The sequence below is a fragment of the Chamaea fasciata genome, unplaced genomic scaffold, assembly GCF_029207755.1.
Source record: "Chamaea fasciata isolate MVZ Bird 193981 ecotype frontalis unplaced genomic scaffold, bChaFas1.0.hap1 SCAF_3, whole genome shotgun sequence".
Lineage (NCBI taxonomy): Eukaryota > Metazoa > Chordata > Aves > Passeriformes > Sylviidae > Chamaea > Chamaea fasciata.
The window spans coordinates 40,812,062-40,839,698 of NW_027094088.1; the positions used below are offsets into that span (position 1 = coordinate 40,812,062).

Below are 27,637 nucleotides of genomic sequence, written 5' to 3' on the forward strand. Positions count from 1 at the left end.
AAAAGTGGGCAAAAAGATATATTGCCTTAGATGATTGAAATGTCTGTGTAAAATCAGTAATGCTTATAAGCCTAAAATAAAATATAGTTTGGGTAGGAAATGCGGAAAGGTTTATTAACCTGAAATAAATTATCCCAGCTAAAGTATAGCACTGGTTAACATGGTAGGCTATTCAGGTAGGAATTTTTAGCCATGTTTAACTATTTTTTTTACTAAGGTGCTTGGAAAGTATCTCTTTTTTTTCTGGCAAGGTAAAATTGAAGGAACTAAGTAAAATAACAACGGTGTAAGCACATTCCTTAAAAAGAAGAAACTGGAGTGTCAGTGCTTTTCTGTTCCCAGAAGGAATTTTATTGTAGTAACACATTCTGTAGAAAGTTTGATGAATTTTATGAGTAAGGTATTTATCCTGCTTTTATTGTGTCATAGATCCTTTTTCATACTGTTCACTTTATGAACTTCTGGCATCCATCTGCTATGGTTCCAGTTCATAGTTGTTGTCAGATTGTTTGGACTAACTGCCAGAGATTTTCTAAGTTAATGACATTTATCACTGGTTCTCCTGGGAAATGAACATTTGTCGACCATGACTCTTCTGACATTACAAAGGCAATTATTTTCAGTGGTATGGTACCTCTTGTGATAAGAGCCCTTAGCATCACAGGGCTACAGTTACATCTTTCCACTACTCCTCTTGTAAATAATTGAAAGAAAAGTTTGAAAGGGGATGAATGGCTCCCTCAGACAGGAAATCACACAGAGGATTAATGTTCTGGTTCTAGCAGCCAGGATTATAGATAAGCACTTTAGACCACATTTTCTTTAGGTAGAAACAATGCTCTAGTGGGGAAAACAAACAGGGAAGTAGTAATGGTGACACAAATGGTTGTGTCAAAAGTGTACGAAACATTAGGCTTGAGAAATTACTCTGTTGGGCAGATGGCCTGGTAGCTGATCTGAAGCTCATTAGCCATTGTATAAGGGAGAAAAATGATAAGCTAATCTGCACTTTTATTACATGAAATTAATGAACTCTCTTCAGCAGATTTGTAATAAGACTCAGTCATTTGGCTCATAGAGAAACAACAGATGTAGTGTGTATCATATTCTTTTTTCTTCCTAATTTGTTAGAAATAATCTCGATTTTATCTGAAAACTAATTTAAGCCCAGTGATAAGTGTTCCTTGCTTGTTAAAATTTCCCATCTGTAAGGGATAGATAAGAAATTAAAAGTTTCAAGAAGGGGAAAGTCCTTCCTCTTAATCTTTAAACCTTCCTTTGATTACTGTCTGCTCTGTTTCCAGTCTCACTTGCAATGTTAAGTTCAAGCAGTCTTCTGACTGTCCCTTCTGAAGTTATAAGCCATGTTTTCAGCCCTCCTGTGACATCTTTCCCACAATTCTGCTTTTCCGTACCTCTGAGATTTAAAACCTGACATACGGGAATAAAAGGACCAGAAGAAACACAACCTAGTGCAAAAGGTACAAATTTCTGGCTTGAACAACAGCTTGTAGAAAATCTTGTCTCCAAGTCAACCAGTAAAGACCAGTTATCTGGGTCTAACACTGTCTCCTAAATGACCTCAACAGAGGTGACTGCACTGGCCCATGAGTCAGCAGTGCAGTCCTTCACGGGTTGTTTCAATCAGTAGAAACTTGAGCTTCACAGAAATTTTATGCCCACAGCTGAAACAGTTAGTATCTCTTTCTGCACTGGGAATTTTCCATCACACCCTCTCTGCTCAGATACATTTTGTTTATCTGAGTGACCTGATTATGTGGCCTTTCTACACCAGTGTATTTTCTAAACAAAGCTGGGAGAACACAAATGTGTTTTTCATACAAAGCTGGAGTTTGGGGCGATAAGAATACCTGCACAGTGTCATTTTAAGTTGCTAGTTACAAGGATGCGAACCAAGAGAAGGTCACAGTAACTAATGGCATGGTCCCAAGATTTATCAGTATGAAAGAGACATTAATTTAGTGGAGTTTAAAGAGGAGTAATTATTTCCTCTCTCTCATGGCAGCCACTTCACCCCATGTGCTCTTTTTTACTTGATTGTATACAAAACATAAAAAGTGAACAACAAAGCTAAGTGAGGTGTTTTCTAGAATTGTCACAGCTTGTTACTTTATAGTCATCATAATCCAGATTCACTGAGGGGAAGATTTATTTCGGCTACTCTAGGAGGGTGTTGGTGACGAATTTTTACTTTGTCAAACTGTAGTTATTTCTGTGAAGGTTTCAACACGCAAAAAATTGCTATTTCCTTTTTTAAAGAGTGTTTCTGTACCTACTACAGTGATTCTCTAATTACACATTATTATCTAAACAATGGAAGTTTGAGAGGTATTCAATCTCTGTTTATGTCAGTGGGTAGACCAAGACAAAAAAGTGTAAAATCATCAGCTTATCTAGATACTCTGTTCAAATACTATATGAAACAAAAGAGGAAAAAAGTCAGCTAAAAACCTCCATCTGTGCCTTGTGTTATCAAGCTAGCAAGTGACATTCTCTTTTTTTTTTTTTTTTTTCTCTTTTTCATGGATTGGAAAAAAGCACACTTTTTTCTGCTGTAAACCAGGCCATTGTATAGATGGAATTGTGTGCCATTTAAAGTATGAAGGTGTTTAGCTTCCTACCACCTTTTCCCCTACGACAAAGTCTTATTGATTTTGGACATTTGCATTTGCAAAAAGCTGTCAATGAGCAGTAGTATTCGGGATGTGATTAGTGAATTTCTGTCAGTGCCTACAATTTGCAAATAATTTTCTGAACTCTGCGGATAACAGAAAACAAGATTATCCTAGAGCAGAAATTCGTTAAAATGCACTAAAATATTCAGTCAGGATTCAACTTGTTATTTGTTGTGCACTGAACTACTAAAAGTCAAAAAGTAAATCCTTTAACTGGTTTCAAAGAAGAGGAAATATTACCCACTTTTTTTTTTTTTTAAATTAGAACATTAGAATGACTGTTCTTTAACTAAAGAGAATCTCTTATTGATTGAAATTCTACTAGCTTGAAATTTTGCATTTAGTAATTTGAACACCTGTAGAGTGCTTAATATTCTTGCTTTTCAAATATTTTTTTTTCCTACTGGATAGTTTGGGAATTATTTCAAAATGTATTTTTTAACAGTCTAAACTTCACATTATAGGTGACTGATTTTAAAGTCCATGGAAAAATAATGGCTTGAATAAATAGTCTTTCTTATTTACCGAAGTTTCACATGGATCAGTTTATTAGTGACCAAAAATCCTAAGCAGAGGTGTTATTTTACTGATTGGTATAAAGTGATAGGTCTTCTCTGGCCTTGTGGTTTCTGCTCTTTCCCCCTTGCCTCATAGTTTCATGTAAAGGCTGAGAATGTATAGATATGAATGTTTTTCACACATTCTGAAGGATTTCGGGCATACTGACTACATGACATAAAAATATATTCTTCTTGTGGGTCTTTGCTCTCCAAAGCAAATGATACATTGCCAATACCAGAATCACCAGAAAAGAACGTGGAAGAATTCTCACTGTGTTAAGAGGTTGCTTCAAAACTCGAAAGAACAAGCAGAATATAAACATCCCAATGAATATCTAGATGAACAATTCGTTTAAGGAATCCTGAGCAGTTGGATTTTTTACTATTCTCTTTGAAAAGAATCCATACTATAGGGACTGTGAAATGCATGAGGATATTTTTAAGGCCTCAAAGTATTTGCTTATCCAGAGATTATAACAAGTATAGGAAAGGGGCATTCAGGATATTATTAGGACTATAAAATGAGGCAGCTGCATGGAAAAGAAACTAAAGTTTCTAACAATATATAGCCTAAACCAATGTATCTGGTATTTGAACTGTAGCAAACCTTCACAAAGAAAATCCTTGTATACAATTAAAGAAATACATAAACCAGATATAAAATGTTTAGTAAATTGAGTAGGCTCTTTCCATCTGTCTTCTTCAATACTTTTTCTTTTCCATCCAAAAGCATCGTCATGTGATCAGGAGCTTCAGTCAGCCCTGGAGGAGGCAAAGCAGCCCCAGAAAGACAATGTGTTCATTCCAGAGTGTGCTCAGGGTGGCCTCTACAAACCAGTGCAGTGCCATCCTTCCACGGGCTACTGCTGGTGTGTTCTGGTGGATACGGGGCGTCCCATCCCTGGTACATCAACAAGGTAAGGGGGTACACGGCTCTCAAAAGCTCTAGTAAGAACATACCATGGTGTCCATGGACTATCATGTAGATTTCTGTTGCTGGTGGAATTATGTCATATAGGTTTTTTTCCACCATGAAGGGAAATATTTAGAGACATCAAAAATTAAGGCCAGATGGCCATGGACTGTTTCACTGCAATGGCACAGGCAGTTTGCCATCCTAGTCCTCTTCTTTACTCCTATTTTGTGCTGGGAATCCAAAGCTTGGAGCATATAATGAATAATCCCAGAGGAAATCTTACACTCCTTATCCTGAATGTAAAAGAGCCAAGTAAGATAGTCTATGATGGAAACCATGTCCAACCTCAGAAATGCAAAGTTATTTTTCCAGCAACCTCCTCAACTATTTCATATGATGGGCTTTGATGGAACAACTCCTCAGTAACCCATAGAGAGGAAATATCATTTTAGTGTGATATTAATAGAAGGTTGGGGTTCAGTCATCTCAGCTGAGCCGGATACATGGTAAAGTGTTGTGAGCCACATAGTGCAGATATAGGCAAAGCACATATCAGATTCCAAAGGATGTTATTTAGGTTGGTTATTGAGGTTTAGCCCTTGTAAGAATGCTGTAGAAGCTCATATAGAGCTGGCATGCAGTATAGGTATCTTGATGCAATCATAACTCTTTTATAACTTTAGCAAAATCTTTTTTATCATTTGCATAAGGTTTGAAAAAGAAACATGCCTTATAAGCCATTTGCTGTAAAATAGTATATTCTTGGGAAGAATTTTTTCACATATTCTTCTAGTGCTGATTTATTGCGGGCTGTTTATACCATAGTCTAGACTATGCCAATTACAAGTGTCATCTGAAGTGGATTTGATGATCTTAGAGGTCTGTTCCAACTTATGGATTCTTTTATCACTTGAAGTCGCTGTTGATCAACTGTCAAACATAATAGTCTAAATTTGATCCTGAAACTGTAGGATCAGTATACGTATTGTATGAGGATCTAAAGATGAGTTCTAGAGATTCCAGATACTCCCTTTTATGCTCTTTCTCTTTTCTCCCCCCCCAGGTTTGTTCACTCTGTGTTCTTTTTAGTGTTAATCCTTCTCTGAATTATTAGCTTAGTTTTATTTCCTATTCCCTAATTTGAGTCCAAATCATCTTCTTGTTGAGCACATTGCTTGTGCTCAACAAGCAATGGGGCTTCTGCTGTGGTTTTGTTTTTGTTGGGTTTTGATGGGGTCTTTTTTTTGTTTGTTTTTGGTTTGGTTTGGGTTTTTTCTTGTGGGTTTTTGGTTTGGGGTTTTTTTGGGGGGAAGGGGTGGTTGTGGTGTTGTTTCTTTTTTTATTATTATTTTATTACAGAGTCACAGAATAGCTGAGATTGGTAGGAAGCTCTGGAGGTTCTCTGATCCAATCCCCCTACTCAAAGCAAGATCATCTAGAGTGGATTACTCAGGACTATGTCCAGTTTATTCTGAGTATTGCTAAGGATGAGGAATCCATAGCCTCTCTAAGAAGCCTGTTTTAGTGTTTGGTCACCATCATAATTAAAAATAAGTTTTTTGCTTATCTTTGCATGACATTTTCAGTACTTTATTTTGTGTCCATTGCCTTTTTTCCTGCCACTGGGAATTGGCAAGAAGATTATAATTTCCCTTTCACTATTTTCCTCTCTTTGGATACTTAGAGACAACATTAAGATCCTTTCTGAGCCTTGTCTTCTCCAAGGTGAACATTGTCGGCACCCTTTCCTTACTCTATCAAGTGCACCAGTTCCTTAATCATATTCACGGCCCTTTGCTAGACCCACTCCAGGATGTCTGTGTCCCTGCTGTTTGGGGAGCTAGACAGAGCTGGATACAACACTGCAGATAAGTCTCATTCTGCCATTGTGAATGACAGGACAAGGACCTCCTCCCTTGGCTTGACGGCAGTACTTTTTCTAATGCAACCCTGGAGGCTATTGGCCTTCTTTTCTGCTTTATACTCAGCATCCAGCTGAAGTTGCTTTCCGGCTGGTTTGGCCCCATACTGTCCTGGAGCAGGGAGTTAATCTTTGTTAGAGGCAAGAGTATTGCATTTTCTTTTCTTTCTTTTTTTTTTTTTTTTTTTAAATTTCATGAGATTCCTGCCAGCCCATTTCTGCAGCCTGTTGAAGTTCCTCTGAATTGCAGCACAGCCATCTTGGGCATCAGAAACTTCCTCCCAATGTTGCATCATCTGCAAACTTCTTAAAGTTGTTCCATGTCCCAGTGTCCTGGTCATTAAGGAAGAGGTTAAACAATCTTGTCTCTACAACCTTTGGGGCACTCCATTGGTGACTAGCTACCAGCTGAAATGTTTCTGCTGATCCCAACTATTTGAAACTGGCCGTTCAGCCAGTTTTCAACACACTTCACTGTTCATTTATCTTGCACATACTTCATCAGTTTGTCTCTGAGAATGTGATCAGAGACAGTGTCAAAAACATAGCTAAAATTAAGATAAATAATATCTGCCCATTCACCTTATCCACTGAACAAGTTGTAGAATCATAAAAAGCTGCAGTGTTGGCCAAGTGTGATTTCCTCTTCAAAATTCCATCTTGACTACTCTTGATCACCTTCTTCTTCATATGTTATGGAATAGCTTCCAGGAGGATTTAACTTCATCACCTTCTCAGAAACTGAGATAAGGCTCTCTGCCTTATTTGGCTCTTCCTTGCCCTTCTTGCAGTGACATTTTCTTTCTTCCAGTCCCCAGGGACCTTCCCCAGTCAGTGCGATCTTTCAGATATAATAGGCAGTGGCCCACAAATCAGCCAGCTTCCTCAGCACTTCTGGGTGCATCCATCAGGTCCCATGGAGTTGTGTGTGTCCAATTTGTTCAAATAATCCCTGACTTGATCCTTCATGGGCCAGGATAAGTCTTCCTTGCTCTAGACTTCACTACTGCTCTCAAGGACCTGGGATTCCTGGACACTGCTCTTACAAGTAAAGGCCAGGGAAGAGGTGCCATTGAATACTTCTGCCTTCTCTCTGTCCTTTGTCACAAGGTTTCTTATCCCACCCAGCAGCAGGCTCACGCTTCCCTTGTCTTCTTTTTGCTGCTAATATGCATATAAGAAGTTCTTCTTGTTGCCCTCATGCTCCTTTACCAGATTCCTGTCTCCATTCCTGCGCACTTGAACAGTGTTTGTTTATTCCTCCTCTATCAGCTGACCAGTTGTATGTTTCATTTTTAAATGTGAATTTTTTTAGGTGCACTTTGTTCATCTGTGTGGGCTTCCTGCCACATCCTGCCTGTCAGGATGAACCATTGACGAAACTGGAGGTGATGATCTTTAAAAATGACCAGCTTGCTTTCCTATTCATGTGTATAGTGTGCACGCAGGATGTGCCATTTTGGCTCCTACTGTCATACAGACTGGAAGTCTAGGTCTTCCCAACATCTTGATGAATCACCTATGGAACTAGAATCAGTCTCTGTCTCTTTTTTTCCCTGTTTGGTCTGCTGGGCTCTTGTTTTTGGCAACTACACAGTCACACAGTCACTCAGCTGTGGGAAAAGAGGCGGCAAGAAGACCTTTCACTGTGCTGTGTGTCTCTAAAGTTGGAAGGCTGGAAAATTGGATTCAATCTTTCCACGCATATGGTTTAGACACAAAAGTTCCTGATGACTGATACTAAAAAGATCAGCTGCTATGTTCTTGACCATTTCTAATTTTTCGGCTTTGTTAGACTTAAGGTCAGTCCTCAGTGAAGCTCTGCGGAAGCAAAATTTAGTGATATCCCCAAAGAGGACATTTCTGAGCACAGATGGGTAAGGAAAGTAGTTAGTTTTAGGAATTTCATACTAAATAAAGAATGACTGGTGTATTTAGGAATCTACAGTCTTGGTAAACAAGCAGGTGGGGTTACTGCCTGGAGTTTAAGAGGAATGTCTAGACCTCATTTCTGAGAAATACTTAGATGGGCTGGAATCCCATTAATTATTTCTTGATTTTAATTTTTTTTCTGTACTGATAAAACCTTTTTTTTTCTTTCCTCAGGCAGAGGAAACTAAAGGGGGATCAGAATATAATGAGGAATATACACTTGTCTTTTTGTAATTAATATAGTATGGAAAGAATGAATATGTGAGTCTTTCCTAGTTTAAACAACCAGGGGCTTATGCAAAATATGGTGTACTATCTTTCAGTTTTCCACTGCAAAATACAAATTAAAAGATGTAAAAACTCCGTTAACATCAGTACTCCTGGTAGCAGGATGGATGCATAGCACTCTGAACTCTCTGTTCTGCAAATAAGGATTGACTCACTAAGGGACAACACCGAAAGGATAGACAGATCCAGGAAGCTGTTGCCAGAACAGCTCAACATTTGCTTGTCATTTGCTTTGTTTCGAATGTATTAATGAGGATGATATTTGTCATATTATAAGGTTCTGAACACCTCAATAAATGGTAGTCACATTGAATAAGACCCTCAAAATGAAGGAAAGTTATTAGCACTCACCTTCTAATGCACTGTCATCTGAAAAAAGACAAATAATTTGTCAGTGAAGGTATTTCAGAAAAAAATAAACTCATTCTAGAGTTAAAGATATGTCAATGAAGAACCCCTCTAGGACATTTAAGACAGTAAAACTTACAAGAAATAGGTGAAGTTGTGGAATAAATCTGGATTAAAAGGGGGTAATGCATTTAAAAGCTAAAAACAACCATTCCCACTAAAGCCTATCGGTGTGGTCCTCACCAGCTGGCTCCCAATGCCTCTTGGAAATCACAGCATGAACCTCAGCCTTTTGTCTCCGTGGGCCCCATGGGGCTGTGTTCTCACATGTGACGTTTTAGCAACTAGGATCTTGTGCAGAGTAAACCCCAAACCGGCACAAGATTCTGTAAACTTAAAAAGGAACATAAATCATCTCTTTCATGAAGCTGCCCACATTGTAGAATCCCTGTGGAAGCCTCCATCCTCTACTGCTTTGTACACTTCAGTAAATCTCAGTGCTTCCCAGCAGACTGATCAGAGGTATAAAGCAGTCTGGCTAAGCCCTTGCCAATTCTAGATATACATTTACTGCTTGGGATTATTTCCCCTCTTAAATTCAAAAGAGTAACTTAGGATGTCTTTTAACTACACTATTTTTAACCTGACAGTGCTCCATTCTGACATGCTATCCCATTCCCACTCTTTCTCCATGAAAACTGAAGCAAGGCTGTTTCTCTTATCAGTTTTTAGCATGACTGTTCCTGTATAGTAAATTTTAAATGACTTGTTTTCTTTCTTCAGTTATTTTAAAGAGTTAAACATAGACTTTTCACGTCGCAGCATTTTAACACCTATTGGGCTTTTATAGATTTAGTTTGTATATGATGAACTATGTGTGTATTTAACAAAAATATCAGCCAAAAGGGTAAAAGAGTAGAGGCCAAAAAATAAAATGTAGGCACAGAGCAGCCACAGTAATGGAAGAGAAGGAGGGGAATGCAGAGTCAGGTATCAGATTAATCCTGGGCCAGGCTGTTTGCCAGATACTGCATTAGTGGGTGTTGCTCAGAGACTTCCCTTTCACTGTTTTCTTGGCTGATTAAGGTGGTCATCCATCAAGTATCTTAATCCAACACATGTTATCAAAGCACCTTCTATTTCTGCCATTCTTTAGGGTGAAAAAGAGTCTCTAGCTCTCCCACGTCCATGAAAACGATACTGTACTTTGCAGCAGCCAGAATTTGATGGGCCAGTAGTCAGTTTCATCGGATGATGTAGAAATAAATTAAGCCCTCAAAGGAGAAATAATATTGCAGTTTTCTACGCTGCCTGATAATTAAGAGCAAAATATTTTGGCCTTGTTTTTATAAGCAGTCTGACCTGAATCCAGGACATTTCCACCATTCAGTGTTTTTAGAAATGTTTTGTTCAAAAAAATTTGGATTAGTGTATTTTAATAAGACATTTTAGTATGCCACTCAGTAAATGTCGTTTTTGGCGAAGTTGGAGTAGGAGAGCTTCAGTTATATAAACTATGAAATAATCTAGATTCACTGAACAGCATGTGCACAGACATGTATGTAGACACAATTCATGTTAGTTTGACTGAGAATTGAAACTTTCTCTGAAATGCTACCTGCTGAGTTCTGTGACTTCAATCTACTTTAGGACAATAAAGTAAAAATTTCTCAGACAGAGACTCTGTTGAGTTGAGTGAAAAACCACCATGCATTGATGGTGGGACACAGAAAAAAAGGTGAGATTCAGAAGCAGATGCTCCCATCCCTCTTGGTCTTGCATAAAAGATATTGCCAGTGGTGTTGCATGAGTCACTGTTTGTTGGAAGTACAAATAGCACAGTTTCTTTTTCTCAGTTAGACTAACAAAGTGACTTCAAGTAAACTCAGCACAGAAGAGCCAGAGCATTCCAGTAGCAGATGGAGATTCAGTCTTTTTCACAATTCACTTAAAGTAGTTCTGGCCCAATTACCTTCCTTCTGGAAATCTGATCACTTTTTCACTCTTGTTCAAAACATTCACAGTTAACCCTTCTTATTTAATTGTGGTGGGGTTTTTTTTTTGAGAAGATATAGTAGTACATGAATTTAGAGCTGCAGTACTACCTAGCTACTACGTTTGAAATTGTTTCTCTGGTGTTTCCCAACATGAATACTGTCTGCAATATTGTTTATGACTTTTTTTGTTTTATAGTTGGGAGACAGTCTTATTTTTTCTTGCCTCTGTGAGGTTTCTTTGGTATATTTTTCAAAATATTTTTCATTTTGTGTTAATTTGTAGCAGTTCTTTAGTTTTCCTCTCAGTAGAATGAGCTTTAGAAGAGAAAATTTTTTAGCTTGGTACCAACTCAAGGAGAATAAAGGTGGTTTCTTTGAGGTAAGTGAAAAATAGACAGATCAGTTTGCATTGTCCTCTGAATGAAAATGTGGGCTTATTCCCTGAATACAAGAAGGCATGAAGACTACAAAATTGGAAATAAATTAATTCTTAATTCAATTGACCTTTACTTATTTTATTCTCTCCCTGTTTGTTCTTTAGGTATGAACAACCTAAATGTGATAATGGTGCCAGAGCTCACCCAACAAAAACAAAGGATTTGTACAAAGGACGCCAGCTTCAAGGTCAGTGAAACTGATAAATTTAAGTTTATGCATTCCAATGCTTTGTTTCTTCACTACAGTAAATTAGAAAGAAATTCCTTACACTATATCAAAATAAGGTATCTTTTAGATATCACTATATTGATTTGCCACTGACTGAAGTATTTGACTTTGGAACAGTGTAAGGCAATATGGGTCTTGGGATCTTGTCAGAGAAAGTAGGCTCATTTTAATCAGTAGTTTAATGGCAGTCACATTTACTTACTGGAATTATTCCTTGCTGCTGTCATATCAGGAAAATCAATAAATACATCCAGGATATGATCCTGGACAATGCTTCATAATCCTTGCTCTAGCAAAATCCATGGGAAGAAGCCTCAATCTTCAAATCAATCTAAAAAATGTATCCATCTTACTTTTTTCTTCAAGAATATCCTTGACAGTTTACTTCACAATAATGCTTTTTATTTGTTTTTCTCTGTTGGAGGAAAAAATTGTGTGTATTAGAGTTGTTACTTTTTCACACTTTTTATAATCATGTGAGAGATCTTATCTATGAGTAGTTGAGCTACACAGAAGTCAGTAGACTTCCTTAATTTTTGAAATGGCCTTTTGGTATGCTTGAATAACTTTAGGTGTAGCAGGTTTAGTGATACGGCACATTAGATTGCAAGTCAGAGAATTTCAAGTCACTGTCAGCCATTGTGAAAAACCAGAAAGAAGTAAATATGTGCAGAGCTTTCATGTAATGAAAAATATTCTAGTGCAGTAGTCACCCAAAGAAACATTCAGACAATAATTCTCAACTAATGCCCATCAGTGTTGAAATGCCTATTGGATAAACACACATTTATGCTCTCTGTCATGAAATAAATTTAATTACAAGGTGTAATTAAAAAAACCCAGATATAACTCTATGTTGTGTTCTATATAGAAGCTAATCAAATGATCTGGTTGAAGATGCCCTGCTCATTGTAGAGGGGCTTGACAAGATGACCTTCAAGGGTCCCTTCCAACCCAAATTATTCTGTGCTATTTTACAACTCCATGGAAACCTGTGGAAAGTTAGCCATCTTCAACCAATTATTGTACATAACATTTAGATAGTAACAGACTTGGATGGTTACTTGATTTTATGTCTGGATTTTCTGCTGAATGAAAAAAACTTGACTCAGAAGATACTATGTCAGAGCAGAAGCTGAAAAACAAGTTTTGTAGTTGAAGGTATCACTATCACAGGTATTCCTACCTTTTACTAAATATTTTGGAAAGCATTTGCTAGATGTAATCTTAGGGGGAGAATGAGCAGGTGAAGGTTTTTAAGATTTCATACATCTACTTTTTATCTATACTGCTAGTGCTTTCATACAGTACAGTAATAAAGATTTATCCAAAATCAAGATTTTCAATGTTCAATTTTCCGTTGAAATAGTTAACAAGAATTTTCAATGCTGCAAGCTCTTACTTGATAAACTAATTTTCATTAAGTTAGGCAATGGTATATTGATTTTCTTTTTTTTACATTATGGTATTTTGTATTACATACACTTTCATCCAAAAAAACACTGCAGCAATGCAAGCCTGTAATTATCATAACTGATATGTATGACATGGATTTGCTCTCTCTCATGTTAGATTGCTTAATCTTTGACTTCCAAATGCCTTGTCTTACTTTAAAATAAGGCAAATACCAAAATTTCTTAAATACCTATGGGTTAGCTAGAAGAATCTCCTTCTTTTCTGCTACAGCATGGAACAAGTACATGCCTGTAGAAGTAATTTGGGGAAGAAGCTACTTCCCAGTTGCAGTTTTGTTAGGATGCTTATTTTTTATTTCTTTCTCTCTCCGTAAAGCTAAATGCACAAGTCTTCAGATGCTAAATTTATCATGAAAACACTGCATCAGATGTAATGAATTGAATTTACTGTATACAATTTTTTTGTATGAAAAAAAGGAGATTGAAATATGATCTTGCACAAGTATTTCTAGTTGTTAACAAGAAACACAAAGTTGTACAAATAGCTAATATGAATCAACTTTTTAATAGCAATGAATCACTGTTATTCAGTTTTTCTATTGTAAGCAGCCTTGCAAAGGCATGTTTGCATCTGTGTTGTCTAAATTTAAATATGGCATATAATTGCTGAGTGGTGCCAGGACTGAATAAAAAGTCGATTAATTGGATTTCTTACTTTTAAGGAATTATACATTTCTGAAAGGACGGGTTTGCTTGATTTGCTGATTATAGCCGTAAAAATGCAGCAGCCCTGGGTGAAACCACTGTGACTGCCTGCCATGTAAAACAAGGAAGATTTTAAAATTAATTACTTTACAGCTATTAATGATCTTAAATGGGATAAGCCCTACTGGTCGATCCTCAAGTGGATTAAATTGGCATGGTTCTGCAGCTGCACTGATTTATACCACCTGAAAATTTGAACCCATCATATGTTAAGCCAAATATTTTTAGCAATGATTTGCAAATAAATCAAGAAGCAGTTTTTGGCAAGCACTGATACCTTTTCAAGGCAAAACTATGGAAGGTAAGTGTCCCTTGGAGTCTACAGCAAATTTAAACCTAGCTAAGACTATGTCTTCATATCCTAAGGTAACCTAATATAAAACATCTGAAACTGAAGGCTAGTCTAATGTTTGTAGGCATGATCCAAGCCACCTGTATCTCTTAGTTTGGGCTGGAAGTTATATAATAATAATAATAATAATAATAATAATAATAATAATAATAATAATAATAATAATAATTCCCATTAGATTTCTTGTCCTTTTTTAAAGCCAAAGCATTTTTCTGAGGTTACTTGCGGTTATGATCCTTCTCAGAAACTGGTTATTCTGAGATATTAAAATTGAACTCATAAGGGAGTATAGAGAATGTCACACATACTATGGAAATAAAAGGGGTTTTACTTTTCTCACACTCAGAGTTTTCAAACATTTGTATTTTGACCTTTTTTTCTCCTCTGTGTTACACAGTAAAATGGAAGCTCTGTGGTGCCTAACATATTCTGTAAAGTCTTGAATAGTTTTTTCCGTACTTTGGATTACTGGTGTGTTAAAGAGGAATTCAGTTTTCTACATAAGCTGATCAAGAGCATTTAAAAGGGTTTAGCAGGAAGGCTTGTTAAGCTAAACAATGTGGTATGATGAAATGAGATGTAGGTGCCCCTACATGGGCATTTTTCTAAAATCATGAATCAAATTCAGCCAAGCTTAAGAATTTTCAGTTCCTGAAACTGTGATTTTTCAGGCTGAGTTTATGGGTGAAGGTATTTCAAGCATTATGTGTATTCTGTACTTTTTTATAATCAGTAAAACATTTTTAAGGACATATCTGTAGTAGGTGTATATTTATTTATAAATTGTATCAATTTGCCATTATAATTATAAATAAGGTATACTGTAAAACATATGCAAATATAGAAATTGAAAAAGGATGAAATAAAGCTGAAATTACAACAATAAATTTTTTTAATTTTCATCTGTTAATAGCACAAGCAATACTTTAGTTCTGCACTCCAGATGATTGTCATGTGCCTCCCCTGGGGTACAAGCACCTTGCCTTGGATACAGTGGATTAGCTTCTTGTTAATAAAGCTAGTCTTGCCTCTGCTCTAAGCAACCTGGAAGAAAAGGACCTTGGTATGTAGGAGAGCAAGACATGATAGCATACTGAGACAGTGCCAGACTACTCAGATAATTTTTCTCCTGGGTAAATCTTTTTCTTATTTAAGAAGTATGCATTGAAAGCAAGAAGTCTCTGCTTTAGGCTCTGCTGAATGTGAGGGCTGGATAAACTTTGGATAGGACTTTATATGATTTTTTTTGTGTTCTTACCTGACTTGGAAATTTATCTGTTTTTCCTATAATATGATTTTCACTACTCAGACCTGATATTTGAAAAGTAAATGGAAAAATTTTTAAAGTATTCTGGGAAATTTTGCTCACATAATATTTTAAAATTAGAAGTACCCTTATCTTTTGTGTAGAAAAGACTAACAAAACCAAACTAATGAGTAAATGGCACACAAATTTCAGCAAGGGACACAATGTCAAGCTGGATTTTCAGACTTTGCTGGGTTGCTATGGTTTTGTCAATTAAAGTCAGACCACTAATTTTGTTTACATTTTATTTTGGTTTAGGTTTCTTCTTTTCTTCAACACAGTGTGGGTTTTTTTGAAGATCCTACAGTTGTGATACTTCCTTTCATACAAAAGGGTAATTTGAGAGGGGAAAGTATAGTTTGGAAATAACAGTGCCTCTAAGCGTAATACAGTCCACTGACTTTAGTCAATATGCAGATGTAGTAAATCAATCTACTAAAAGTCTTGAAAGTCTCCCTTTTTTATTTTCTCTAAATAGCATAGCTCTTCAGTGTTGAATATTTTGTTTTCCTGAGCTGCTGATCTCAGTTTACCTTTCTGGAATCCAGTAGAATGCGTCCATTGCATTCAAGTTACTGCAGGTTTGTACTGGTGACATAAAATCAGCATTTCACTCCTGTTTCTGTCCCGACTGGCAATCTTTCACTTCAGATGAATATCATTACAATTTTTGATTCTAGACCATTTCTCATAAAAATGTGAGTATTTCAGGGTTTTGGTAGCACTGAGTTAAGAAGCGTCTGAAAGGTTAGAATTTTTATTGTCCAGGGATTATTGAGTGGCACAAGAAGGATCCAAATTAGTTTTGCACAGCCTTTGGGAGACAGATTTTGAATTCTCTGTGCCCCCTTTTCCTCACAACCCAAATCTGAAACTCAGTGCTTTCCATCCAGGGCCCAAGCTCTGCTAATCACTGTGGTGGTACTCTGATGGTCTACAGTTTAAGTTGAACTTAGAACTTTATTACTCAATTAAAATGTCCTGACAAAGGTCCCTTGTATAGTTAATCAACTTATTTAATAACTAAACAAAACAAAAAATCTGCTCAAACTCTTCCTTAAATATGAACTACAGGTTGTTTTCTAATTCCATACCCTATGACTGACTCAGCTCTTGTTTTGAGCAACGGGTGTTCTTAAGCTTAGTTTAACCTTGGCATTCAAGCAGTTAATGTTTCTCCTGCAAATCATGCATGAGAGCAGTTTAACTCATCTGTTTATTTAATTTTTGTGTTACTTAAGAGAAACAAAAATATTCCAACTGCCCAATTTTCTTCCTATTGTAATGGCTTTATTTACTGTGTTTCTGATGGGATAATCCTGCACTGAGCCTGAAAAGTTTATGTTTTGTGGAGCAAAACTCATGATTTAAGGTATGGGGGAATTATGTGTGGATAAGTACAGTTTACTTTTGGTTGTTGGCAGTGTATCTTTTTCCAAAGTTAAAGGGAAATAGTTGGAAGCACTCAAACCATGGTGATGCAACACCCACAGCCAAACAGCCATCATATGAAGTGTCTCACTTCAAAGGCATCTTAAAAGAAAAGGAAAGTGACAGAGGTTTAACTGCTTTTCCTTTTGTGGTTCATTTTATCATGCAGTGGTTCCACTTTTGACCATGACTGCATCAGATTTCATAAGGTGCCAGAGTATTTCTCATCTAAGATACTAAGGTACCACCACTCGCCTACCTTATCTAGTTTAGTTTGTTTTCATGTTTCCTCAGTGTAGTCTGGTACTAGCACCAAGTAGAAACTAGTCTTACCTTATTTCACATTCTTAAACATTTGAATGACTAAAGTTTTCTTCTTTTTTAAAGGCATCAGATAAGGCATAGTGAAAATTTTATACACATGCCTGCCTTCCCATGAGCTTCAAATTGTTAGGTCAATTGGCATGTAACTGTCTCCACTGAGCTGTGATTTAAATGGATTATATTTTTATGATGTAACCAGCTTTCTGGCTGCATGAGCTAATACTCAAAATACTCCTTTCTGCTATTGAGTCTTAAAGCTCTGAGTTGTCAGCCAACCATTTGAAGTTGCTGGCTGTTTTGAATGAGCCTGTAACCATTGTCCTGAGCTCTGTGCTGTTCTGTTTACCAAGAGGTACTTGGCAAAAAGGTTCTGTATGGAGCAGAACTACCTAAAAAAATTACTGTGACCAGGAAATGTTGGGTCAAATCTGGTGTGAACCTTCATGACAGTGATGGCAGAGCTGAACTGCTGCCTGGCGAGTTGATGGAGGAGACCTGCCTGGAGCATGGTGGGGTCTGCAGGGAGGACAAGAGGCTCAACAGTGAATTACAACTCCCAGAACTGGAGGTTCCTGATGGAAGCAAAGTTAAGCCCCCATAATCCAAAAGGAAATGGCTAGTGACATTGTATACCAATGACACCCACAAGTCTGTGGGCCCAGATAGGGTGCAGCTGAGAGTAATGAGAGAGCTGGCCAGAAAAGCTTCCCAAGTCACTTTCAGTCATTTTCCAGCAGTCGCAGTTAACTGGAGAAATCCCAGAATTAACGGAAGGTAATTAGCAAATGCAACACCAGTCCGCAAGAAGGCTTGGAAGGGTGATCTGGGAAACTAAAGGCCTGTCAGCCGGACCTTGGTATCCAGGAAAGTCATGGAGGAGATCATCATGAGTGCCAGCATATGCAGGACAACCAGGGTGTTGTTGGCGCTTTATGAAAGACAGGTATTGCGTAAGCAACCTAATCTCCTTCTATGGCAGGGTGACTTGCTTAGAAAATGAGGAAAAAGCTGTGGTTGCTGAATATCTAGACTTCAGTAAAGGTTTTTACACCATCTTCCACAGGAGTCTCCTTGAGAGACTGAGGTGGGTTTTTTTGGCTTGAACAAATGCACTTTTCACTGAGTTAAACACTGGCTGGGTGGTTGGGCCAAGAAAGTGGTAGAAAATGGAAATGGAAATCCAGTTGATGGCCATTCACTAGGGGTATTCCACAGGACTCAGTAATGGGGTTGGTCTTGTTTTATATCTTTTATTAATGGTTTGGATGAGGGGATTTAGTGCATCCTCAGTAAGTTCACAGGAAACACCAAATTAGATGGAATCTTCCTCTGCTGGAGGATAGGAAGGCACTGCAGAGAGATCCAGACAGGCTGAATCAGTGGGTTGAGGGCAACTGCATGAGGTTCAATAAAGAAAAATTCTGGATACTGCACTTGCATTGTAACAACCCCATGCATTGATATAGGCTTGGAGAAAAGTGGCTTGAGAACTGCTTAGCAGGAAGAGATTTGGGGTTGCTGGCTTACAGCTGACCAGCTGTGTGCCCAGATGGCCAAGAAGGCCAATGGCATCTTGGCCTGTATGAAGAATTAGTGTGTCCAGCAAGACTAGAGCTGTGATTTTGTCCCTGCACTCGGCACTGGTGACACCATACCTTAGGTGCTCTATTCAGTTCTGACCCCCTCAAAACAAGGAAGACAGTGAGGTTTTGGGGGCTGTTCAGAGTAGGGACATGAAGCTGGTGAAGGGTCTGGAGCACAGCTCTTATGAGGAGCAGCTGAGGGAGCTGGGAGTGTTTAGTCTGGTGAAAATGTGGCTCGCAGAGGGGTTGTCACTGATCTCTAAAAGTACTTGAAAGGAGGTTGAAGCCAGATGGGGCTCCAACATGACTCCTGTCATGTCTCTAGTGAAAGGATGAGAGGAAATGGCCTTAAGTTGTGCCTGGGAAGGATCAGGTTAGATATTAGAAAAAAATTTGCACTGAAACAGTTGTTAGGCATTGGAATGAGTTGTCCAGGGATGTGGTGAAGTCACTGTCTGTTGAAGTGTTCAAGGAGTGCCTGGATATGGCACTAGGTGTTTTGATTTATGGGTGATTTATGTTGGTGTTAGTTTGATGATTGGACTAGAAGATTTTAAACGTCTATTCCAACCTTGATGATTCTATGATTCTGTGCAGAGGGGTGTTGGAGGGCCAGAAAACTCTGAACTCTGGGGTAGGAAGGGGAATGGCTGCTTCCCCTCCCAGAGCACCTGCTGTCTCCTCTAGCATGTACAGTGGTGGCCTGGGGAGGGGGAAGGCAGTAGTGCTCACCACTCCATAGCTCTGTGAGTCAAGCAAGTGCTGAGACCACTGCTGTGGCTTCAGAGCAGCTGATCCTTCAAAGAGGACTCAGTGTCTTAAACCTACAGTAGTTTTCTTGGGCTTTTGAATTTAGTAACTTCAATATTATTACCCCATTGTCTGGCCACATGAGCGTATTTTTGTCTTCCAGTGGGAAGTTTTGCTCCAAAGGGAGGAAGCCTTGCAGGTTATTTTTCAAGGCTCTGCAGATCACATTGATTTCCTGCACACACACTTCTATTCCTGTCTTTGTCCTGATATAATAATAATGATCTGGCCACAGTTTTTCATACTGCTTTAATTTTGCCTCAATTTTTAATAATTTCTTATCAAAATGAATCTTCACACAAGCCTACAGTAGAAATATTAATATCTGAAAAAAATTTTCTTAAGCACATAACCCAAGAGCTGCTTAATGTGCAAATTTGCCTATAAAAATTACAGTGAAAGCATTTGTGTTACTAGTAAAATGCCAGTGAAAGACACAGCTGTTTCACAGCTAACAAAAGGGAAAATCTTACTAATTAAAAATGATGCTACTGGCTTAGCATTTCATTCATTGTTCTAGTTCATATTAACCTATAATTTTATGTTTGTTTGAAAAGGCTATAATAGGACTAATAAACATTGACTTCATTTGCTTCACAGCAAAAGCCAAAGAATATAAATTCAACTTCTCACGTCACTTGTTGCTGTCCTCCTTTTCCAAACAAGCCCAGGTTTGAGGACAGCAGTGCAGTTCTGTGCCATTGGGTCCTGCTGTGAGTGTGATCAGTGGAACACCTCCAGGAGAACATGCCCAGAAGGGAGAACGTTCTCCTGTATCTGGCTGGTTTCCCAGGAAGTGGTCTTACACCAGCTGTACAGTTACGTTTCATCCATAATATTATATTTACTCTCCTCATATTTTTTTTTCCTAATAGTAAAGAGACGAGGAAATGAATTTATGTGAAATGTTTCAATGCAGAGATTAGCCTAATCAAGAAATCCAAAAGAAAGTGCAAACTAGAACATTTTAAACATCTTTGTTTATTTAACAAGGTCTCTGCAGAAAATACATGTGAGTATTAAGAAAATCAAGATACTTACACTCTTTTAAAGACAGTCTAAAATTTACCATGAAAATACCACAGACCCTTTTAAAACAGCTCCAAGTACATGACTGTAGATACTGAGGTAGTGTCTGTGCCTGGTATAAAATCCTACAATAAGCAGAGTGAAACTTTGATTGCACTGAAACCTAAAAGGAATTAAATAATTTTCCTTATTCAACATTGATGCTATGTTCTTAAAACTACAAGCTTCAAGAAATTCTTTTAAAAAATCTTGAAATAATCTCTGGTATAATGAAGACATAGGAGAGGTACCTCATAATAACGTGAGGCAACTGGATTGTAGCTCTTGGGTAAGCAGTAGAAAAAAGAAACATCACAAGAGGGGAAGATTGACATAGAATAACCTCAGTGTTTTCTGCCAAAATGCCTGCAATCATTATCTTGCAATTGAAAAACTGTCAAGAATAACTCATATTAACTGAATGGAAAAGGTGAAAACCTTTTAGTGTGCCAGGGCTGTAATCATAATGAAAAATGACACCTGAATCTTATCATGACAGTAAGTGGGAGTCACATAATAAAACACTATTTCCTCAGAGGCACATGGTATGGGGCTTCTCCTTTACAATCTGATAGACTAAATTGAATAAAAACATGCCATGGATTTGTAATGCTGTTCCCTTCAAAATGGATCTCTTGTTTTGTTGTGTTTTCATACTTGGATACAAGTTCTCCTTGATTATGTGGCAGAAACAGCTCTCATGTTTAATCTCTGCACAGGGAAAAATAAGTATTTTCATTCCAGATTGAATGCATATCTGCAGCTATATTTTCAAGAGGGAACAGCAATGGTCAGGCATTTATTCTTTGTTTAGTCACTTGTAGAAATGTTCCAGTTTTCAAATTAAATGAACATTTCAATAACTGTGAGTTCAGTGGGATTTTCAATTCCTAGTAATTTTGAAAATATCCAATATTTACAGTAAATCACCCTAGAAATTTTGTGGTTTTCATCAGTGATGTTTTGAAATGGAGACTTATGAGGCTAGGGCTTGTGAAAAATTAGGCCTGTGCAAGCCTTCCCACTTACTAACATTTTGAAAACTTAATGTGTAACACAGTAATAACATCAGTCATTACTCAACTGAATAATGACTGTAAGTGTTAAGCAATAAGCCTAATTTACTTGTCAAGGAAAATGAACAAGATGTAGTCAAAATTGTTGACATTAATCTCACATCAGTAAGTATATTTTTCTGAAGAAAATATTTTTGTTTTAGCCTGAAAAAGGCTTTTTGTGTCGCCCCCTGCAAAAGGACAAAACATTTCCTCCTCAAGGGCTTTTAGTTGTGGAGGCCTGGAGGTTGTATTCAAACAAGGAATAACATCACATACTTAAAACCACTGAGATAGTCTTGCACACACTACCATGCAGGAAATTTAGCCTGCGGCAAAAAAGAAATACTTTGTTTATTTCTTTTGAGAAAGAAGCTGTCTCTGATAATCAGAGTCCATTCAATGCTCATGTTTTCTAAATACTAGCATAGCTTATCTGAGACCAGTGGAACTGATCACCAATACAAAAGGCAAAGTCGGTATTGCACATCTCACTGAGACTGACTTTATTTCACAGAGTAAAATATCATTACTGAACACAGTTTCTGACTGAGACTCAAAGGTAGTGCCAGGTTTTGTCCTCCTAATCACATGGAATCAAAGACATGATTATTTTACACGCTATGTCTTGGTAAGGAAGTGCTGCAACCTTGGTGCAGCCACAGATAGAATATGTCATATCTGCTGTTGTTAATGTGGAGAACCTGCAACCAGAAATGAGCTTGGAAAGACTCCATTAACTGTTGTTAATTGTTTGCATCACTGTAGTTTACAGTTGTATTGTCTGGGATCCCAGTGTTCTGGGCGCTGCATAAATACAGCATAACAAGATGATGCCTGGAAAATTTGCAGTCTAGCTGATTGCAAAGCCACTTGGACAATGGGTGGACGGATGCCATCACCTGGAGAGGCAGTGAAAGTTCCTGCCAATTCCTCAAAGTGCTTCAGTCTGCCAGCATGCGTCACATTCATTTCACACTGGCTGAGCTTAAGCCAGATGGCTTTCCTCCAGGTCCTTCTTCACATCAGGTATTTAGACTGCAGAGAATGCATTTTTCTGGGTTCAGGGAAGAGGTGTAGAATAAATATTCTTGTTCACAGGGATGACAGTGTATGTGAGACTATCTCAGTGTTTTTCAAATAGATGGTGTTATTCTTCAATTGAGGAGAGCTTATAGGCCTCCACAACTGAGAGCCCTCAAGAAAGAAATGAAATGACCCTATACAAACATCTGGGAATTCTTTCAAAGGACTCAGAATGCTTCACAAGGTTCAGAAATTTGCTTCTCTCTAGCTCAGCAGGACTGCTACTGTTCATAGATTCCTGATGTGTGCATATGGCAAAAATCCATGAATAATTTTGAGAAATAAATTAGTCACAAATTTTGCCCTTTACATTTGTGAAGTTCTTGAATTTGCTTGCTATCTAGAAATGTTTTCTGGTAAAGCCTTTTTCTCTGTAAGTCATCCACAAGCAACTCATTGTAAATATTCCTGAAGTACAGTTCATGACCTGCTGAACCCTGATCCCGCAAACACTTACTTGCATTCTTCTTGTGATTAGTTCAATTAAATTCAAAGAAACTTTTACATGTGGTTGCAAAGTTAAGCCCAGGCATAAATGTCTGTAGGACGAAGGTTTCGGTTGTTCCATAACCCTTGATATTCTATGTGCTATGTAGTCTCTGATTGTTTGATGAGACACAGGCAGTCAGAGCCAGTAGAAAGTCAGGGGTTTTCAGTCCCAGGGTATTATTCCTGTTCCCTAACTGGAGAATTATAGAATGCATCGTTGCAAGTCTGAGGTTTGGGTTCTTTGAGTACATAATCCAGATTTGCTGGTAGAGATCCAATTTGAAACTAGCTTTGGAACACAGTTCAATGCAAAGCAAAGGTCATTGAATCAAATTAATATAAGAAGTAGAGTGAATATTCATCAGGGTTTTTTTATGGCTTCGTAATCACTACAGACCCTTCAGTGCTGTGGACTTTGGGGAATGGGGAAAAATACTGATAAGCGAATTCCTAGGCTTTTTAGCCAGCCACAGTTATAATGGAAAATGTCTACTAGAGCAGAGCAGGAGATTTGTTCGCAGGAAATGAACCCAAGGGTTTGAAAAATTCACCTGGCTCACTGAAGGGAAAAGCAGAATCTAGGAATAGCAGTTGACTGGCATATTGAGCCACATAGTTAGCTAGTACTATTAGTAGTAGTTAGCTATAGTATTTTGTCTACTATACAGCTGGTGGTGAAAAGAATAGACAGCTATGGATTTAACGGATTTTACGGATTTAATTCACAAATTGCATTTGGCATTTGGCTCTACAATCTCGCTGTTATTGTTGTGTCTCTCTCATTTTCAACAAGCAGGAAGGCATCATAAAGAACTCTGTTAGTTGTGCACCTATGTGTACATCTAAATATAATCATCAGTGATTCAACAGAGTTACTCTCTCATGTATGCTGGAAATATCCATATCATAATTTCAGTTCAGAGAAGTAATATTTAAATTATCACAAAGCAATATCTCTGAACCACTGAAAAGATTGTTGTTTTTTTCATTAGAATATTTAGCACATATTTCCACCCTTGGAAATTTTTCAGTATATTTGGTGCTTGTCCTTTAGGCTTTGAAATGCAAAAAGTTAATTTGGAGTTTTTTAGAGAAGGATTTTATTAGTTAGAATTTTTGTCTCTCTGAGATTTGTATAGCTGAATTCACACTATAAAAGAATGAGCTGGAAGGATACAATAATATTCCTAATAAAATGCAGTTAAATTCTCTGAAATATTTATACAAGAGAGTTTTGGATTCTTTTTCTCCAAAATAGCATGTATTTGTACAGGGTTTAGGAAGGTGCATTGGAGTAAAGTAATTTATACTGGTGCTTTTTGGGGTTATGTGTTCTAGTAATTTCATTACACAGGAATAACGTGTTTCTGATTTATATGGATTAAGAGTGTTTATAGGATAGCTAACATAGCTCAAAATTTAAATCTGTATTTATACTAAAATTCACATTTACAGACAAAGGTCGTCTTATGCCTCTCTCTCAACTCACACTCCTAGGAAAGGATCATAAACAGGTTCTACTTACAAATGTATTCCATATATATTCTCAATAGTTTTCTCATGTTTTGAAATGAACCAAAGCCACTCTGCGAGCTGTATCCTATCTCTGCTGTTTGTAATGAATTGCTGTGATGCTCCTTAAAGAAAGTAATCACAGTTTTACTCACAGCTTCACTGAAGTTGACTGTACTATGCAAATATAAGAAGAGTGATTTTGCTATGAGAAATTTAAAATTCATTGTGTCATTGTATTAAGAATAAAAAAATATTTTGCCAGTATTTTCAGTAGTTGATATCATCCAGATAATTATATACAAGATAACTTCTTGAAAGTAAGTTTGTAATTGTATGCTTGGCAGTTACTTGCTCTAAAAAAGAATTTTATTTTATTTAGTCTCTGAAACTGTTGTTCAAATTCTGCTTCTAATTCATTGCTTTGGATTGAAAATAGTTTCACTGTAATGAGTTCTATTTGGACACAAAATGGTATAAAGGAAACCAATAACTAGGACAGAAGAGTTCACTAAAGAGAACTCTGATATTAGTATTTTTCTTGCTTTTTATTTGACAGAAGGAGAGAACAGGTGAGATTCAATAGAAAGTGTCATTAGAAGGTTTCAAGGAGTGTCAGTATTTCATTCCAAGTGTCCCTCGCCAATGTTGACATCCTGGGGAGGGATGCTGGGACCTGGAGGGAAGATGTCACATCCTCTTCTCTCCAAATGTTTGAGTGGAGGTTCATTCTTCTGCCACAGTTCTCCTACTCTGGAGGAAGACAGCTCAAACTCCAGACTCCAGTGGGGCTGCAGGACGTGAGGCTGGGCTGACACCATCTTTGTGCACCACTGTGCCAAGATGAGTTGAGATTCTCAGCTCCTTGCACACATGGCAGAGGTCAGCTTGCCACAGGCATGAACCTGGGCTGGGGGTGAGATGTGATGAACGAGCTCTTTTTATATTTTCCTGTCAGTGAGACTTAGCAGGGGGTTTGAATTATTCCCCTACCAGAATAATTCCCCCAGAAGTGGGATGAACTGCTCTGACCAGCCCACTTTTCCTGTAGGCACATGTATGTGCCTGCTTTTATTTGCCTAGAGCGGGTTCTGTGACACATTCCTCAGAGGGAGAAGAGTTACTCTGTGCTGTGTCAGTGAGCTCAACAGCCTCAGGCAATGTTGGGTTCACTGCATGTATGATGTGACTCCTTGAGCATATCCACACTCCCCACTTACCAATGATTTCTATTTGTCCTAAAGCTACTGAGTGGTAGGTTACCATGTACAGCACTAGAAATGGCCACATTTCTCAGCACTTTGCACACTTATCTTTCAGATTTCTCATAAAGACCTATTAAAAAATTGGAGTGTAGTTAAGCATGAGAGAAAATTTTGTTTTACAGCCCTTAAAACTGTGTCTCAGCATCTTTTGTCTTAGAAAAGCAGGAAGACTGCTTCTGAAAAAAATGTGATTGATGCATCTTGTGCTGTATATATATCAAAGGACTACTTTCTTTATACAAGATTTTTTACAGCTGGCAAGCCAGGACACTTAGTTAATTAGGAGCTCTTGGTAAATATCTCCCTTCCTCTTCAGTAGTTCAGCTGGATACAAGTTTTCCTATCGGCTTTGTGCAAAGCATAGTTCAGCATAATTAGGACACCAGCTGGACTGTAGAGGTTGTGGTCATCTAACTTCATAAACAGCACCTACAGGGAGTTCATGCTCTAGGTGTCATTGACATTACCATATCAATTTGAACCAAAGTAATGGATAAAAATAATGAATATTAGATATACAATCCTAATGTCAAATTTTGAAAGGAATTATTATTCTCTCACTGAACTTAGTCTGGTTCCTACTGAATCAAAGGAAGCTAGTCTCTTTTTTATAAAAATACTTTGTCCTCTGAATTCCTTAAGTTTTGCTAATTTTTCCATGAAACTTTCCTATTGCAAGCTGGGCTAAATTTAGGGGTTTTTTTTGCAAACACTAAAATCCCAATCTGTTATGAGCTGTTTGAAATCATGTTTTCTATTTCAACTGTCCACTTGCTTGGACACAATGCTGATTTCATCCTTTGTCTGCTGTTTTTCTTTTTCCCTTGTTTCTCCTTCTTGATCAAGAAAATGAAGGCAAGCAGAGCCGCAACATCTGTGTCTCACATGTTTACAAGTCCATTTCATTAGTTCTATGAGCTGTCCAGGATTTATGCGTAGCATTTTGTTCACTAGGTGTAATTGTCAATAGGAAAAGTTTAATCCAATAGGGATTACAAAAAAAAAAAAAAAATCACTTACTTGAACTTCCTATAAAAATTAATTTCTTTAAACAGGTATTTTGACCCCTATATTACCAGGGTACACAGTTCTCTTGGAGCCAAGCTCATGGTTCCAGGCATGCATCGCAGTGTTACTGCAAACTTGGCAACTAAATCGAGGAAAGAGATTAATGTGCAATGCAGTGGCTGGACATGTAAGGTCCAGGAATCAGGCTTCAATTTAGAGTTCCCTGTATGGCTTGGTAAAAAAGAAGACACATTGCTGTGGTGCTGGCATTCCGATGTTTAGAAAAACAGGGCTTGCTCTCCATTGTGAGTTGTTTTTACTTTTGAAGTTCATTAATTTCCCTGACATAGGCAGGTGGCTTGTTTAAACTAGGGTTATTTGGGAAAGCAGGATTTTTCTGGGAGAGTGAAAACTGTATGGTTTATTCTACATGAAACTTTGTTTTGTCAAATTCCTTACCTGCTTGAGATTTAAGCTTGGAGACCTAGCTAAGTGTTGGGGTGAATGCTTTGTTGTTGCTCGCTCTCCTTCATATCTGGCTGTGGGGCATCTTGCAGACAGGCTTCACCTGATAGTCCCTTTGTGTGGAAGGCAGCGAGGGAAGGAGGAATGTGAACAGATATAAACTGTTTTGAGTCTTTACAATCCACCCAAGGAGAGTTGCCCTGGAAATCAGGTCAGGAAACTGGTTTAATATGAAAGGAGAGGCATGCATTTCTTATCATAAAACTGTTACCTGAATTAATCTATTAAACCTGAACTCTTCACTTGAAATCAAACGTGATTGTCTGGAAGGGCAGTGAAAAAACAAACAGATTAGACCCACTGGATCTTGCTCTAATTG

General features: G+C 37.7%; 1 protein-coding gene across 4 annotated transcripts in view; it reads left to right on the plus strand.

Moving 5' to 3' along the window:
• The window catches only part of SMOC2 (SPARC related modular calcium binding 2), a 139,616-nt gene that overhangs the window by 92,752 nt on the left and 19,227 nt on the right, over positions 1-27,637 (plus strand). For all 4 annotated transcript variants that reach the window (XM_066178712.1, XM_066178713.1, XM_066178714.1 and 1 more), the window contains exons 8-9: positions 3,987-4,173; positions 11,200-11,282. In XM_066178712.1, coding sequence (XP_066034809.1) covers positions 3,987-4,173; positions 11,200-11,282 — 270 coding nt within the window. The remainder of the gene's footprint in view (positions 1-3,986; positions 4,174-11,199; positions 11,283-27,637) is intronic.